General features: G+C 38.6%; 1 protein-coding gene across 1 annotated transcript; it reads right to left on the reverse strand.

Moving 5' to 3' along the window:
- Positions 1 to 14,004: 14,004 nt before the first annotated feature.
- LOC104944612 (metalloproteinase inhibitor 2-like) lies at positions 14,005 to 19,263 on the reverse strand (the record flags this gene model as incomplete). Its single annotated transcript, XM_010770175.1, has 4 exons — positions 14,005 to 15,914; positions 16,499 to 16,623; positions 18,842 to 18,950; positions 19,038 to 19,263. Coding segments are annotated over 4 exons (658 nt in total), but the record flags the coding sequence as incomplete, so codon positions are not given.
- Positions 19,264 to 19,427: the final 164 nt, after the last annotated feature.

The raw sequence follows: 19,427 nt of genomic DNA on the forward strand, positions 1-19,427 counted from the left end.
ACGCTCCCAATTGAAATCTATATAGTCTCTCGTCACCCTGAGACTACAGAGAGCAGAAGGATTTACACACGACACGTAATGTCACATAAATGACATAATCGCTGACACACACCACCACATTCTGTGATCAAACTAGAAACATAAACTCACGGAAGGGTTTACAGGAAAGAGGGGGTCACGGGACACTGGGGGGGGGGGGTAATCCATCCTCTTGCTCTTAATACTGATGTACACACATGGTCATGGTGTTTTTCAATATGTTAGCAATTTAAGATTATTGACAGAAAACATGGGCATTTGAACATATGTACTTTTTGGACTGTATTTTGCAAAAAATACATTCTTTCAATATGTTTAACCTTTGTCAGCTTTGGTATTAACTGAATGACAGGTTGTGAAAACACACAATCTCTATTAACAGTTTGTTGCAAAGTCAACATATTTCTGTGGTTTCTTTATTTAAAAGAAAGCACATTTTGAAGGCAGGGATTTACAGTTTTGTTAATTAACTCATGCGCCAACTATTTTCTCAATTACTCGTTTGTTCTATGAAGTCTTAGAAAACAATGAAAATGTCCATCACAGTTTCTCAAAGTCCGAGAGGATGTCTTTAAATGTATAGAACATCAGTCCAAAAGACAAATACATTGAGTTTAATATGATCTAAGAGAATAGAAGTTTCTGATAAGCTCAAATGTCCATTCCGCTTTAAATGTAATACACCGCCTCAACTGAACAAGTGTGCACTTCGATAGAGCAGAAGTTCATGTGCCTACGGCCACACATGATATCTGCAGCAGAACGATAAGAGAGGGAGGGAAATGGGAGTCTGTCAGTCACGGTGACTTCTGTTTTTTCTCAAGATATTTCAACGTAAAAAAGGAAAATCATGGAGAATATTTACACTGAATCTGATCTGCAAACATCAAAGCCCTGCACTGTTAACTACTGTCCGTATCCACCATGTTTCTCATCAGTGACAACAGCTTAAGAAAAGAAAGAGTATTTACTGCAGGCTAGCAAGAAGCCACGGAGGACGTATTGAGCTGTGCTGCTGCTGCTGCCTGAGCCTGAGGGACTCCAGGAAACTGCTCATTGCCATCATCACAAAGTTACTCAGTGTCAACAAAGACCATTCATGTTGTTTTTGTAAAATGTAAATGGTTTTAGTGATTACAACGATATATTATAATTCTAAAAGAAATATGTCAAGTTTTCATTGGCCAAATAGATTTAATTTCTAAATGTAATAAACTGCAAGAATGTTTGTCCATTATCTAAATTGTTCTAATCTAGATTAACATTCTGTCTAGCAAAGAGTAAACTAATTGACCTATTTTTTAGCTTTACAAATGATTTATGATGAATATATTGTAAACCTCTTTAAATCCTTCTCCCAACATGCAGACACGTCTGATTATGTTAGAGGTAAACAAAGTCAAATCCAATCATTCTGTAATGATTATTTACATAGTGAAAACACACAGACAGTTACGCACGCACTTGCTCCTCTCTCTCACTCACTCACACACACACACACACACACACACACACACACACACACACACACACACACACACACACAACATTGAAAAGCATCCAATGGAAATACACACACACACACACACACACACACACACACACACACACACACACACACACACACACACACACAGAGAGGTTTAAGTAGGCCGGAGCTGCCCTATTATAAACCTGAGGACGAGAATAACGCAGCAGAGGCAGTGAAACTGACATTCACTCACTTCCTCTGTCTGTCTTTTCATTCAGAGAGGAAATAAGAGCAAAATGGTTTCATGACGCCTGATAGAACTACTCCTCTCCACAACATCCTACTACTAAGAAAACAAACACACACATTCTGACATAAACAACTAAATAAACCAGCGGCTGTGCACAGTCTGGAGGTCAGAGTGTTGGTGTTGCCAAGTAATGGGACACCTTGTCGTGGCAATGCCTCTGATGACCAGCTGCTCTGGACAACCGACATATCCAGGCTTAAAGTTCACTCTATTCGTGACTCTCCACGCTCTACCCTGTATGTCATGCAGCCTGCTACATCCTCAGTGAGAACAAACAAATCATCAAAAAAACGAAAACCACATGTCTTTTTCTGGCAAGGTCTCTGGCTCTCATAAGTGTTTCTAAGGAATACGTGACAACACACACGCATGCACACTCATTCACCCAAGTTTCTGAAAAATAGATCAAAAGTAGCAGAAGTTGTGATGACGCGCTGTCTGAACACCTACACATGTGTGTCATAATCCGGAGGTTCATACCAGAGAAAGCGTCGGTCTGTCTGCAGCTGAGTAGCTTCACAGCCAGTCTCGATAGTCCCCGTGCTCCCAGTGTCGCTGACAACCACGTTTGTTTCTCACTGCGGCTTGTTTCATAGAGTCCACAAGACAACCCGTGTCACCAATCCCAGCACAAACAGCCTGTTTCCTGCAGTCCAACAATAATCCAGTCCTGCCCGAGCCCTCCAATCCCAATTTCAATCCTGTGTTCGTCTGGTCCAGCCGCCCGGCTCCTTAATCCTCAGGCTCTCATTCCAGCAGAGGGGAGAGGAGGGGAGCAGGCCTGCAGCTAAATGAGGATGAGGACAAGTGTGTTTGGGAGTGCGTGTGTGTGTGTGTGAGAGAAAGGGGGGAAAACCCTTGAACTCTCATCGCTCTCCCCCCCTCCCATCTTGACTCCTCCCTCTGATGAAGTCAAAAGGGTGCAAAAAAATACATACAAAAAGATATGATATATATAGTTCATTTTTTAAATAAATATAAATAATAATTAGAAAATTCTCATAAATAATTTGAAAAAAATATGAAAGAAAAGTTATTATGCGCCAAATATTTTTCAAAATAAAATAAATATATTTAACGAGTGAATGCGGAAACAATATAAAAATTCTTAGATTATTCTTTTTAATGGAGACTCCTCAATCCCTCCCTCACTGAGCAGAGCATCAAAGAGTCTCTGCACTGGTGTCCCACCCAGAGGAAACGGACGTGGGGAGGTGCAGTTGTGCGTCTTTGAAACACTGTTCACTCAAAAAATGAGGATTGGAATATATGATTTGCATCTCCTACTCACCATAAACAAGAAATAACCGATCTATGTTCTGGCAGGATTGAATCGTTCTTAAATCCTTAATTCTCTACTTTACTTCTGGAATAGATCACACACACATACGTCAACAACAGCTCCCTCACTGGGTTGTCTCTTTGTTTCCGCCACAGGATTGCAGCTGACCCAGGGCTCAAGGCAAATCAGTTATGACTAGAAAGCTAACTGTGTGTTTACTGTTCACAAGGCAATACTTGTCCATTTCAGTGTTCAGTTCACAAGGCCATAATTGTGCATTTCAAGGTTTCCCGGCCCCGAGGATAACCAGATCAAGAGTTATGCGGTTATGGTAAACTCCCTAGTGACGGATCGCATTCACACAGCCAGAAAGAAATCCAGGGTAAAGAACAGGAGAGAACAAACTGTGCCTTGACACAGAAAGAGAAACACGTCCCTGAAACACAGAGGGAGTGACGCTAAATATGACAACTTGAACTGCTCTCCAAGGGTGGTGAAGTGTATTACAGTTACTAACAAAAATTGATAATATTAATGCCTGAAAATAAATCCATACTGCTGGTAACTCTGATCCTTATTTAACAGCAGCTACCAACCTGACGATACAATGTATGTTATTGATAGTCCATCTCATACAATTGACTGAACAGAATGAGTCATCCTAATTTAAATCACATATGGTAATCGGTTTTGTTAGGCTTTTCCCCAGCTGTAAATTACTTCATTGTAGAGCATTTCCCGTGGGAGCTCTCAATCTGTCAGAGGAAGCATTAGTGCAGCTGTGAGGATTTATAATCCAAAAAAACATTGTTATGTTATGGTAGCACATTTCCCCTCTCTGTATTGACCTTTTTGTGTCCAACACTTTGGTCACAATTTGGGAAAATGATTAGAGAAGTCCGATTTCAGAGAGCAATTCCTCTATTTTCAACCAACAAATGGGCACATTGATTGTATTTATAGACACATGAACTATAAAGTGCTGCACAATAAGTACAACCCCCATGAGGTCTGGCCTAAATCCAGATTAATAATAATGGATCCCTTGTGCCAGTTAATAAAGACTGCCTAAGAGCATTAACAAATCAGTCAAATTAGGACCTGTTGATATCTCTCTGCTGACAGGAAAGTAAATGCAATTTTTTTAAATAATTACCCGGTATTTACTTAGACAAAAAGTAACGTAAAGTGTTCACTTCAGTTACAATGTTAAATAAAGTTACGTTAGCTAGTTAGCTAACCTGTTTAGCCTCTAGGTTAGCTAGCTCACATTAACCAACGAAAGCCCACTTACCAACTCCGTCTTCAGAATTCAAAACCATGTCTGTGCTCTTGTTCCACGCTTGCCTAGAGAACAGCGCTTAAATCAGTCACTTTAAATCAACTTTAAAGGTCGAGGGTGTCTGTATTTCCTCACTCGGTTACCGTTACACTGGCAGTTAATGACAACTGTACAGACAGCCGGTGTTGGGGCAGGATGACGTAGGCGCGGCTTCCACCGCAGCATCCAATCAGAGAGCAGAAAAAAAGAAACAAATATCTATCTATCTATCTATCTATCTATCTATCTATCTGAAATCTATCTATCAGAAATCTATCTATCAGAAATCTACTCAATTTATGTGTCTGACTAACTTAAATTCAGAATTATGATGTATTTTTCTTTTTCTAATTACATTAAATTATATTACATGATATTTTATTATTTCAAATAAGATATGAAAAGAAAGAAAAATAAAGTTATAACTCCTTTTTAACTCAATAACTTACTATAATTAGTTTTTACCTACATTACTTTTAATGGCATTTAAAGTCGTAATCTTGACAAAATAATAAGAAATGTGTAAATCGTCAAAATCACAATTTACTGTGTTTGGATGAGGTAGGAGATACTAAGTCTTAATATATAGTATTGAGCCAGTAAATGACTGTCCCAAGTTTGACTCACTATTATAAATCATTATTTTGTCTTTAGTGGATGCATTACTATTTCATATTGTGTGTCATTCTGATATTTAAACTATTTTTATTCTGTGACTGAAGCAGTTTCCTGTGTAGAGAAAAGGAGAAATGAAAAGAGGAAATGCGTTTTGCATGCGTAAATGTTTGTATTTTTACATGTGTTTGTGTACAGTGGGTATCCCTATGAGTGCAGCTGCATACATTGCTCACAGATTCCGTTTTATTATGTTTTGCCCTGGAGATAGTTATACATGTTCTAGTGAAGAAGGGCTTTCATTCAAGAAGGAGAAGGATACACAATTTAACAAGTAACAAGTAAAACATACTAAGCTTTAAAGTAATATTCCCCCAACTGCTGATAGTGAGAGACATATTTATTTATACAAGAGGGTGTGAAGACTGAGGAAGCAGGCTTGATATCAGAGGATGGGTGGTTTGTGCTAGGAAGGGAGAGGATGTAGGGAAGGACAGAGGAAAGGGTTGCAGCTGTGCGCTTGAATCAGTGCTTTATGCAGCGTTTGGACACACCAAAAGCAGGATATGCTGAGGAGGGGCAGGGACAGTGAACAGTTTTCATGAGGAGTATTTATTTGGAAACTGTTAACTGTGATTTGAAAACTAATCGGATAACAGGGGCACTGCTCATGGAGAGAAAAGCTGCTGTTATTAAAAAAAAATCTCAAATAAAATCTCAATCATGTCCATTGTATTGAAGTGGAGGGACACATTTTTCCTTTTTTTTTTTTAATAGGATAATTTGGATAATAACAATAATAGAAAAAAATAGAAAAAAATACAATTGATTTTGTTATTATAACACTCATTCTTTAAGTATAACCATTATTCACAAAAGTTATAACAATGTGAAAAGAATGATGATATTACAATTCAACAGAAGCTACAGTGGAACATATTGTGTAAATCTACTTCACAATTAAAGCATTTATGTGAAATCTTGTATCAGAGGCCTCAAGGCTTGATAAAAGGAAAGTAGCAGAGGAAATAAGATGGGGAAGTCCAGATTGAAAATCATAAAAGCCATGACGAGTGGAAACTATACCTTTGTGTGCACGACCGCGCTGCGTTCACGGTGTGAGAATAGCTTTTGAGAGAGCAGGTTGGTTACAGTAGCACCTGCACAGTGGGCAGGGATGGAGATTATGTCACTCAAGCACCCACTGGAGAGGAGGGTCCTGGGTGATGGCTGTGCGTCATGTTTTCAAATCCAACCCACCATCACAGACACACAGACACACACACACACACACACACACACACACACACACACACGCAGTTTGTCTGACTTGTATCTACATGAATACAGAAATGTCAGAAACAGCATAATGGCACACACACCGACACACACATACACACACACACATTACAGAGCTCTGTGTGTCTTGATAACCACAGAGAATCACCACGGCAACTGAACACTGATAGCACTTTGTGCCAGTCTGGCTCTGCTTGTGCATTATTTCTAAGCTTTTAGGAGTCACATGAAAGGATAATTTAACCAGCAAAGCCGTGATGATAACAATCATGACAACTTATTGATAAAGATTAATTATTTGGTCTATAAAATGTCAGAAAATAGTGAAAAATGTCCACACCAGTTTCTCAAAGTCCAAGGTGATGTTTTCATGTCTTGTTTTGTTTGTCAAAAACCCATAGATATTCAGTTAAATATGATATACTGTAAGACAGGGTTCTCTATATTTCAGAGGCTTCTTGAATGAAAAATTACTTTAAAAATAATGACTGATGAATGAAATGCCAAGTTGCTGACTAATGGCTGCATCTCTATTATTAAACTCAGAAAAATAAAGAATTAAGAAAGATCAGCTCAAACTAAAGGTTTATTTATCAAGAATCGTCCATATGTGAAACAACACTTACTTGTTTTCTAAGATAACATAAAAAATACATGTGTTTCCTCAGAAAACTCTCACCTGTGGCTGCAGCAGGTCGTACTGAAGGGCAGAGAAATGCCTGGAAGCTGGAGGCACACAGCTCACTCACCGTCCCCATCACCACACAGGGTGAATCCAAGAGTTTGTGACAAAAACAGCGTTTATGTCTAACGGTATCCTCTCAGCATCTTTGTGCCTTACTCCCCTCTTAAGTCGGCGTCACACTTAACTGTAAGGTTCAAGCTCTGGCCTCTGACGGCGAGAAACTCCTTAATAAGCCGAGTTTTTAGTGTTTTACCTCCCGACTGCCACCAGACTCTGACAGACTCCCAGAATAAAAAAAACACACTCTCACTCTCTCTCCTCCCTCCTGTTCACACACTTGACCTCACTCCGGAATCCAGCCTCACACTCTCCACACATAATGCTTTCCTCACATAAAAGGACACATATATTGTATATATAGACACACACCCACTGCTGTGTCACTTTGAACAGTTGTTGTTGATGTATTCTTAGAAGTGGTGACAAAATGTACACACACATGCACACGTATACCTCCTGTTTGACACCCACACACACACACACACACATCAGAGCCCAGATTAGTTTAGTCAGAGCTGAGAAAACACACACACATGTACACACATACATTATGTTGCACACTAGTGGTAGAAGATATATGATAATATGTTACTTAGAGTATAAAAAACAACTATAAAGGGCTTAACAGTCGAATAAAATGATGGACTTTATTGTGGAAGAAGTAAAGATTCTTGATTTATCGTTCACTTAATTGGGTGTAAAATCAAGATAGCATTACACAAAGTAACTCTTTAAGTAACAGTAGAAGTATAGACTGCATTATAATGACTTCATCACAGATTGAAAGGGGGTTCCTATCAGTTAACAATGTGTGAAAATACCAGCAGTGGTTGGAGCTGCTTTACATCAGTTATTTATACAATGCATCTGCCATTAAGGAGCAGTGCTACTATTTTAGGTGTAAGTGTGATATCACTGCGCTTTAGGCTTCAGTTTGATTTCGCAAGATACTTCCTGACTCCTTGATTTTCTCCATTATAGTACTACATTTGCTATCAACTTCAATCCATTTATCTCCTTTGCTCATTAAATCTATTTGAGTCTTTGATTATCTCCTTTCCTCTCGCCTCTCTGTAGAGCTGACCTCTTTATGTTGACCTCCTGACAACCGGGAATATTTCTTCTGTTCAACTGAGGCAGCATTTTGTGGCTTTGTATGATTGCAGACTCCCAAAATACAGTATTTATCTGGCAGGTGGCAGGTGGTACTGAAAAACAGAGAAAGAGTAGGTGGTGCGATGTAAGCAGCTTCAATGAACTTTAATGTAATTTGCATAAAGTAGAAGCAGAGAGAGGGAGCGGCATCAAGGAATTTGCTATGGTGTAGTGGTGAATAACATATACATAGAAAAAGTGTTGCTCAAAAGAAATAAACATAAATAAATACAATGAAAATATTATAAAAAATGAAACGTACATTATATTAAATTATTTACCAGTGGATGCACAATGCTTCACAGTGACATATAAATATAATATGTTTTGTGCCCAAATGATGCACTAATGTAACCTTTAAAGAGGATAAAGGGATATGAGTCCAACAATATGAAATCAAATCCTAAAAGTTAAAACATCCTTTTCAGATGCTCGTTTACATTACATAACATTATTTTGTTTCTTTTCAATCTTTATGTCTCCTGATTCAAGCATACAAAGGAAACATAGGTCTACTTTTCTAAGATACACTCAACCTTAATACACTTCATCTCTCAGAGCAAACTCCCTTAAATGCACCTGGTTACCACGACAACGAAAAAATAAGCCCAGCATGTGAGAAATGGAAATCATCTCTCTTGCTCCTCAAGAAACCCAATCATTTACCTCTTCTTGCTCATTTTAAAACTAAGAGGAGCAGTTTTTGAATGTATTGTGTATGTTCATTGTATTAAATGTACAGCTTTAGTGGTATAACTAATAGGGGTTAGTGGTTTCTCACTCAAAAAGGTCAATTATGCTTTTCAAAAGTAAGTAACATGCAACTGAAATATTTAAAATCAACAAACAAACTTACAGGTATGCACCATGTAAATATGCTTTGTATAACATGAATGCCAAAAATCAAGTTACACTTATTTTTGACTAGATCCCAAACGGAGGTCTTTGTGAATATTTGATTTTAAAAAAGTAATAAAAAGTGTATTTATCAGAAAATATTGGAGAAAAAAAATTGATCCGGTATATTGAACTTACATAATTAAATTAGGTGGAAAATGTTCATGAATTTGACATGCTTACTTTATGTAATCGAAAGCATAAATATGTAGTTAACTAAAGATAATATAGTTACAAAACTAATCAAAAAACCACAAATGTGAATGTCTAAATGTCTAAATGTGATCACAGGGGGGGGGTATGTCAAGCATGGATAGAGGAGTCTGGATAGAGGAATGTAGAGATAAAAGGCAAGGTCGAAAATCAGAACTTAAATTCTTAAGAATGTCAAATATTATCAGAATTTTATCAAGTTTAAACTTCCAGATTGGCCTGAATATCTAAATTGTTCTGTGATTCCCCTAGATTAATACTATTCATTTCATTCTTATTCTATGTTGCAAAGGACAGAGGTAAAAACATCATCATAAGGCAAAGCCATCGTCTCTGAATGTCTCAGAAACATCTTGCAGTAGGTTTTTCTGCACTTGTTGTTTTCGTTTATCATCGGCTCTGCTTTTGCAAATGTTGCATTCACATGATCAAATCAAAATCAAATCAAGTTTTATTTCTATAACACATTTTAAAAACGATTTTTGGTCGAGCCAAAGTACTTTACATGTAATAAAAACACTTTACTGCGATAGCAAACAGAAGACAATAAATTACAACAGCAAATGTAAAAATCAAACACAGGGAAATGTCAGGAGTCGTACTCCACTCTGACTAGAAGGCCAGGGAGAAGAAGTGAGTCTTTTTTTTTTTAAAAACCCTAGGGTCTGGGCCGACCTCACATGGAGGGGCAGAGTGTTCCAGCTGCTGCATGATCCACATGATGAGTTTGAATGAGGCAAGTTGTGCTTATTTTATCTGGAAATTGTTTTGGGCGGTTCTTTCTCTGACAGCTGACATGATTCAAGAATGACTGTGTTCCTCTGAAAGCAAACATGGGGGTGTTAACACGATAGTATGGATGATCAATGGGTTTTACCAGTCAAATATGTCAACACTCTCTTTAGTAAGGCATTGCATAGGTTACTTTCTTCTTCTTCAATTATTTCATTTTTTATTTCATATTGTGTATTATGCAGTGATGGAGAGTTTCACATTTACGTAACTATAATGTTGAGGTATTTGAGTATTTCTGTTTTATGCCATTTTATACATGTATGCATCTCAAAGGAATATATTGCATACGTTTTTAACATTTATTCAATATGTTTAGTTATAGATACTTTGCAGATTCTGATTCATAATACAAAATTAAACCATCAAATAAATTATGCTGTAATGTTAAGGATAATGATATAACTCACTACCTTTAACATATACAAAAGAGTAATATAATTGGGAATGGATTAATAGTTGTACTTTAATAATACGATTAATTTTGCTTTGGTTCATGTGATTTCATTAATTCTATTTTCCTGTATATGTATACTTTTTGGAGTCACATAGATGAGCTACATTAATCAGAGCAGTAGAAGAGAAGGAGAGTCTGCTGTGTCCTCTGGTGGCCACCGGGAGGCATCACAGCTACAAGGGACAATGTGTGTATGTGAATGTATGCAATATTACTTGCAGCTTACTTTTAAATGTATATGATGTTAATTATATCAGTTAAAATCAGTTGCATTAATTGTTTATTGAAAAAATATGTTTTATACTTTTTTCCAGTGGTGGAATTAGTATATAAAGGTTTGACATGTAGAAATAGAAATATACAAGTGAAGGTGGTAAATTAAAATAGAATAGAAATGAATAACAGAACAACAAGTTAAATGTCAAATCTAATTTAGGCAATATATGAAATACACTATATCATCTGATTATTGAGTGTGTAAAAATTATAAAGTAGCATAAAACTGAGTACATACTACGTCAAAATGGTATCCTTAAAAGCCTATAGCTTCATGTTAACATTTTGACTAAAACATGTAAAGAAATAGATATGGATTTAAATAATCAACTAGAGAATGCAATTCCTGAAGAAATTGCCTGTGGGAATGCTTTATGCTGAAAAGCTGACACTAAACTGCTATGCTGAAATGTAATGTGTAAGAAGAAAGTGAAGAATTTAGATTGAAATGATACATGAACACTGGGGGCTTGAATGTTGGATGAGAGAAGAAAAGAAAGCAAAAAGGCTTGGAAAAGCAGCAGAATATTTGAACTGCAAACTTTTGAACTAACTTGATGGTGAATGATCTGTCGCCATGCCAACGGCATTTGATGACATCCCATAATACGCTTAGATGCGTTGATGGCTGCATCGTTACCAAACCTGTGAAGTTTTGGGCCATTTGGAGCATTTTCACTGAAGTTATGAGAAAATCGGGTTTCATGGCAGGCATTGTGTTGCCATGGCAACGGCATGTCCCGTAGATGTCTTCAAGGCTGGACTGTTAGCACACATGTGAAGTTTGAGCACTTTTTGAACATTTTCATAGGAGTTATAGCGACATCGTCGTTTATGGCGAGTGATACGTTTACATGGAAACGGCATATGGTGAGATCTCAGATTTGGCGTAGAGCTGTTGAGGCATGGACCAGTGATATGCAAGTGAAGATTGGGGGACGATTGGACCATGTCCATTGGACTTACAGCGACATCGTGTTTCATGGCGAGTGATCTGTCGCCATGGCAACGGCATTTGATGACAGCCCATAATATGCTTTGATGTGTGGATGGCTGCATCGTTAACAAACCTATGAAGTTTTGGGCCGTTTGGAGCATTTTCACTGAAGTTATGAGAGAACCGTGTTTTATGGCGAGCATTGTGTTGCCATGGCAACGGCATTTGAAGAAATCTCAAAACTGTCCCTTAGATGTCTTCACGGCTGGACTGTTAGCACACAGTTTGAGCACTTTTTGAACATTTTCATAGGAGTTATACATTACATTAGGAGGTTACATTACTCTCTCTCTTCTCTTGATCGCCATCTCTCTCTTCTTTCTCTCTTCTCTTGATCTTCGGTTAAAAATGTGATGTATTATGGGATGTATCCTACAGTCTATGGATGTATTTCTGGAATTATGAAAGTTATGAATGAGAAAAGTAATTGCCATCGATTCCCGACCGAGCTGAACGTTTTGATGTTTGAACGGAGTTTCTGTGATGTGGAATGCGGGAGGAGAAGAGGGCCAAAATAAATCGGCGGAATAATAATAATAAACTTTTTGTGCGTAGCATAACATATAGTTGGAATGCTGTATCAGCATTCCCACTAAATTATTTGTTAGAGGTTCATAAACACTTCCCATCAAGTTATCTTGATAGTCCTACTCGTATGTTTCAACCCAAATGCAACATGATACTCGAAAAGAGCAATTCATTCCTTCTCGTTTACTTGTGTTTGTTTGGACCGGAAGTTACAATTTGTCTCTTCCTTCCTCTTATGTAACAAGGATTGCACATCAGAGGATGCAACAATTTACCCCCACCTCATTTAATCAGGCGTTACCCAACCGGATTTCAAACAGAAATGGGGAAGTCAAACAAAACTATTTATGAGATGAGACAGAATCAGTCCATATATACAGTAGATACAATTCAAAATATGTATAATGAACTCACACCCTCTCTCAGAAACAGTGACCTCTGAGTGTAAGAAAAATGAAATCCCCTCTGACACTTGAAGATTCTTACATACAATCCTGTTTGACATTATTGAGAGAATGAACAGAGATGGCTGCAGTGCCCGAGCTGAGCTCTGCATGCACATTGCTCAAATATTTTCCTAGTTGAGTCGATTACCACGTCTCTTTAAGAGCATTTGTCTGCCCTTCTCGCAGCCTCTGCACTCAGAAGTGTGTCCGCTCGGTCCGCTCACACGCTGACAACCTCCAAGGGAAAGGAACAGCCATCAAATGAAGGCCAAGTTTGAATGCTTAACATTTGTAATCAAGGTTGGCTACATTATACATATTTGGAGGTTAATCTCAGTGTGTTGAAAAAAGCAACTAGGATTTTAAGTCAATAAATGTAATGAATCATGATACTTATCATATGAATAACCACACAGAAAATCTAAATCCTTTACCATGAAATAATTTAATATTCTGGTTATTTAAAACTCAGCCATGGCCTACTATATAAATTACATTTTATTCTGCTTCTTTTTCTCACAAAAACGTAGCTAGCTAACTAAATCAGCAAAATAACCGGCAATTGGAATGGTAAACATTATGTCTGCTATCCAACAATAGGTTAGCCTTTGTGAGTATATTAGCATTCCGATGTTAGCATAGCATAAAGGAACACGTTAGCATTTAGCATAAGGCCCGCTATTCAAAGTAGTGCATCACAGAGGTGCTAGCAAGGTGACAAAGAGCGCTTAAGAACTAAACTGTTACATGACAGAGAAACTATCAAGATTGAAAATAATGAGAATTATTGACATTTTCTTCCTTACGGTTTTAACTGTCCCAGTTTAAACCCTGTTTCTGGGGTAGCTATTAAATACCATTATCTTCCATAACTACAATGTATCTCTAACCTATCCTGTAAAAAAAAAACACACAAATAATTCTTGTTATTCAATTGCATCAGTTTTTACCTCAAAATGTCAGTTTTCATTTCACCACACCCTTCCTCCACTAACTTTTGTATTTCATCACGTCCCCTTTGTCAATCTTCACTAACAGGACAGCGCCATTTGTCTGTTTCATTAACAGCACAAAGCAAAAGTATAACAAATGTTTACGGCCTTTGGGCCCACACACCTGCATCCCCTCAACACTCGAAAAGACTCACACAGGTGACATTCATTCTTTCAAACATGATTTTTATTTGATAATACTGAATATTTTGTCCTTCGCCTGGACTTACACAAAGCATCAAACACATGCACAGTCCTCTATTAACACAAGGTACCCATTTCTCATTTCTCTACACCTCTCCAAAAACGGTTAATCTCTCTCACTCTCACGTTACTCCAGCGCAAGAGGACCTTCTCACCTCGACATTACAGCTAAAGACATCATAGACAAAAGACAGCGAAAACACACAAAAATCATGACAGGTATAATAATAACACTGAAAAAATACAAAGTAATGCAAATGGAAAGAGTTTACTTTTAAATTATGCCTCTAATACTCCATAGATAGTTTTTTTTGATAGCTTAAGGTGTATAAAACAGCACTGTAAACTTGGATTGATAACTTGCTTTCTATGACAGCGGTAAAGCTTTCATTAATTACTGGAAAGAGCAGGAAAGCTAACAGTAAGCATGTTAATACCTTATTACTCATGAAATAAACCATCTGCGAGAATATATTGGCAAATCATGAAACTGCTGTTGGCATTTACAATCAACAGATAGTACAAAGACACTGAAATAACATCCAACAAAGCTCTTTTTGTTTCTCTTTCACACATTAAACCTGCAAAAAGATCCCTTTTATCCCAACCTCTCAGGCGCCACTTTTTTAGTTTTTCTTCAATTTGATCTGATGACAAACATAGGAAGAATAAGTGAATGTAGATCACCAAAAGCACTCAAAATAGGAGATATCTGCACCTGAGGTGGATCTGTCGGTCGGGGCGAACTATGATAAATGTCACATCAGAGTGTTTAGGCTCTTGTACTTGAACCTCAAAAAAGTGCAAATCTAGTTCTAATGCAGTAAATAATAATCATCAAGTAACAATACAACTAGTATATGCATGAGTACTGTACGGCTACAAAATGGGGGTAAGAATGAAGAGGAATGAAGATGTGAAATGTAGGATATTTTTGATTGGACTGCTGGGCGGGAAGCAGGTTTTTTTTAATTTAGAGAGCTGATCTTTGCACCGCATAGACTGGTCCAGTGAGGCCTGTGAAGATCGCAGACTTAAAATCACCACAAGAAAAGATGTTTCACCTAATGAAACCAGAAAAGCCATGCTAGATGTTCTTTTAAAAGAAAACCGTGTCGTGGGTGTACCAGCAGAGAAGACGAGAGAGAAACTAATAGTGAGAGAGCGAGACAATCATTTAAAAAAAAAGGCAACTTGGAATTTGGCTTTGGAATAAAAATGGAGAATGAGGTAATAAAAGTAGAAACACGATGGGAAACAAATGATCGTCTGATTGGTGGAGAGCTGTTAAAGCGCTTTGCGGGGCAGGAAGTGCTCTGTCTCACCGAGAATTTATGTCCTCCTGACGCCAGCCTCAGGAGGAAGTTACATCATCACTTGACCAGTCTATGTCTCATGATGCCATTTTATTTGTTATTAAAGAAGTGCTGTGTCTGAGAAGAACCTCCGAAACCTCTTCAGTTCAAAATGAGCAATGCCGAGGTCGCTTTCTCTGACTGGAATGCTAACGGACAACAAATACAGAGAGAGGCTGAAGGTTGTTTTCAGACCGGCAGGTAATATTAGACACGTTAGCTTTGCCTTTTTTAATCAAAAATATGATGTTGTTATCTTGAATATCAATGGAATCGTTTACATTTATTTTCCAGACAGTGGGCAGTCAGGCCTGCCTCGTGACTAAGGGTCGTCGGCGTCCAGGAACTCCTTCTTGGGCGACGCAATGCCGCGGTACCAGGAGCAGGAGCCGTCCGCCCGCTTCACGCAGGCGTAGTGGTTGGCCTGGCGTCCGTGCACCTGCTTCTCGATCATCATGTCCGTCCACAGACACTCTTCAGGAGCCGAGATCTCGCAGGGCAGAGAAGGACAGCGCACAATCTGCAGACACAGGACATTCTCAGTAAACTGTGTGCAAAGTCTGTGGAGTCATGTTAAGTCAACTTCTGGTGCGGTTGTCATTTATATTTACAGTTAGGGTGGGGTATTATTTGAAACCACAATAACAGTATAGTATATTTAAAAAGTTAAAGTATACACTATATCAAATTATTTAATTATAATAGCTGCTATTCATCACATCACAACGCTGTGAACTTCACTTTGGATTTTTATCTGCAATTATGTTAATAAAGTTTATTTTTTAACTCAAATTGTTATTTTTGTTTTATGTAACTCTTATTATAATTTGTAACTTTCTCTATTTTTTTTTCTTTTCTGCCATAGCCCATAAATGGGTATAAATCCAGTAGTTATCTCTCTGTATTATTTATTCAAAAGTGGCACAGTCTGCCATTCCCATGCTGCACCTTGCCTACCTAAGCCCTAGCATTTCACAGGACAACACTGCAGTAATTAAAAGTAGGTAGTATTTAGCTGAATAAATATCATCCTCACTATCTTGACTAGCGGGTGGGTCTCAGGGAGTTAAAGCATGCATACACAGCATTCCTCCACCGCCTTACCTTGCATTCACAGCCCATCTGGTAGCGCTGGGTCAGGCCCTTCTTCTGGGTGCTGCTCAAGGAGTCCCAGGGCATGATGTAATCACACAGGGTCACATGCATGCGCCCGTTGGCCTCGGACTTGCCTGCCAAAAGAGCAAGACTTTGATCAACCATCTCAATTACAAAAAAAGTCAATCCTAACAAGATCATACAAGCATCATATAAATGCTTTAATTTGACTTAAGGTCAAACTAGTGTCAGGCAACAGGTTCCCAGGTAAAACCGATCCAATCTGTGCCTGCAGGCATCAACACAGAGAAGCCGGCGTTTCTGCTTCATGCACAAGTGGCGCCAGTCAAAACAAGAATACACTTCAACTTGAGTTTACAGATCTGCTGAGGCTGCGTTCTCCTCACTTCACCGCAATACGTCTGCAGAGCAACTCCCAACAGGTTTTCTGTCTTTGCAGCACTGACTCACGTTTCACTGGCACTCTTCCAACTGTGTTAACCCTTAAAGCTGGAAAGAGGATGAATGGTTTTAAAAGATGCCGCAGTCTGCAGAAAGTTAACGCTGTCCCACTTCCCACTGCTCAAGTCCTGCAGTCTGAGAGAGAGAGAGAGAGAGAGAGGAAACGCTGGCTTCAGCAGTTCCTCCTTTTACAACTCTCTGTAATTAGGGCCCAGTGTTTGCGGGTCCATCTGTCTGCGATGGGGAAACCAGAGCACGCATGGCACGATGCTCTATTTGCTGTACTAGGTCTCCTTCTGCTGCTTTCTGTCACAATATTAGCCAGTTCCAGTGGATAAAACATTAAGGGAATAGTTTGACATTTTCAGAAAAATGCTCATAACTCTGGTGGTGGTTGGATAAGTCGATTGATATCAAACTAAGCGATGCACTGCTGTAGACAGTACGGACAGAAGAAAAACATATTTAAGCCACCAGTTCATGTGTACTCTAGGTTTGAAATATGTTGACCACTTGACGTTATTGCCTGACAGCCCTTTTCCACGGGTCACTGCAGCCATTATCTGTGCTCTCTTCGAAGACAGTGCCAAAATCTATTTGTTTTTTGTTTGACTTTCGGTGAATCAAAAACCTACCCTTTTAAACATCTAAATCACACAATAAATAACTGACACTGATATTGATTTTTTTTATATGGGCCTTTAAGGTTACCGTACAAAGTTTTGCTGCCCTACAGTATCACTAGCACCTCATATAAGCCCACTTCACACGATCTAAACAATCCGTCTGGAAAAATGACATAAGTGGCTTGTACAATTTATCACACTGGAGTTTAAGGAGCCTTAAAGTTTAAGATTGCATCTGTGAAAGTAACTTTAAATAAAAGCTCATGGACACAATACATCCAGAGCACTAACAAAATGCTCCCTTCAGGTTGTACTGTTGTAGAGTGAAGTACTTTATTTTTATCTCATGGTCCTCATCCCCTCAAGGATAAGATAAAAAGTAGTTAAATGTACATCTCTCAGGAACTCAAGCACGGCAGACAAGGTCACTCCCAGTCTCCACAGGGTTTAGTCAGCAGCTTATCATTACCCATAATTACATAAACAGTTACCCAGGTTGTCTGCTGTGAACACCTGGAGGTCTGAATCTGATTATCTGTCTGTCTTCTTATTATTTCACTTTTCGTTTGAGGGTTGAAACTTAGCTAACAATAATAGCCCATAAGAAGTTATGAGAGCCTACACCAGGGGTAGATCACATGGCATTGAAAAAAAAGAAAAGAAAAGTTAGCCTATCCATCCATCCTTATTATGGCATTTGCCACTTTTTTGACGTACTGGTAAGCCAGTCTGAGTTGTATTGTGCCATACGGGTTCATGCAGTTATGAGGGGGCCTCACCTCCTCATCTGAAGCGCAAATGCGGCGCACTATTATACGCTTATTAGTGCAATTAGTGTAAGCGTGTCACAGTTTACCCGCCGTTTAGTCCACTAGCACCCCCTGCTCACGACACAGATTGTGCAGGTAGATCATTTGGGCTTGGTCATTTTAAAAGTAGCTCCCAAGCTGAAAAAGTGTGGGCACCCCTGGCCTACACTAACACATTTAAAAGTGTTATTTTGAATTTGACCTATTTTTGACCTTTATGCCTTCTTGCTGGGAGTTTCTGGAGCCAGAGAGATCTACAGCAAGGAGATGTTAGCTTAGCATAAAGACAATAATTGGGAAACAGCTAGTCCGGCTTCATCTAAAAGGTGACAAAAAACTACCAATAAATAACCTTAAATAGATCACTCATTAACGTGTCATATGTTTGTTTTATCTGTACAAACGCTCATTTCTGTTTGTGTACGGATTAAAGACATCTCACCAGTGGTACCCACCTGAGATCAGGTACTCCTTCTTGCCGGCGACATCCAGGGTGACGCCACAGACAGCAGACATAGGAGCAGTGAAGATGGCATCGATGTCCTGGGTAGGACCCTTGAACATCTGCAACAACAAAAAAACAGCGAGTGGGTCAAAGGTCAGAGTGAAGGAGGCAACATCTGTTCGATACTCAGATCAGTGTCTTCTTACCTTGATCTGTTTGACCTCATACTGGATCCTCTTGATTGGGTTCCCATAGATATCATTCCCGGTATCCAACTCGCTCTCTCCCACCACCTTCGCTCGAATCACTGTTGAAGAAACAGAGGAACGCAGCGTCAGATTACAAGTCGTAACATGGTACCAATAAAACAAAGGAAGCAGAACGCTGCTGTAATCAACCAGATATGAGAACAAGACGTTCTTTGGATCAATTCTTTGTTTGGTTTATAAAGAATCATATCATCCAAAACTTTTCTTTTTTACAATTTCCGAATTCCAAGATGAGGTCTTGATTTGTCTTCTAACCCAGAGATAAATGGTTTACAATTATATCCATATATATATATATATATATATATATATATAAAAAACACAGAA

The sequence above is a fragment of the Notothenia coriiceps genome, unplaced genomic scaffold (genome assembly GCF_000735185.1).
Source record: "Notothenia coriiceps isolate Sejong01 unplaced genomic scaffold, NC01 NC01_scaffold00008488, whole genome shotgun sequence".
Taxonomy (NCBI): Eukaryota; Metazoa; Chordata; class Actinopteri; order Perciformes; family Nototheniidae; genus Notothenia; species Notothenia coriiceps.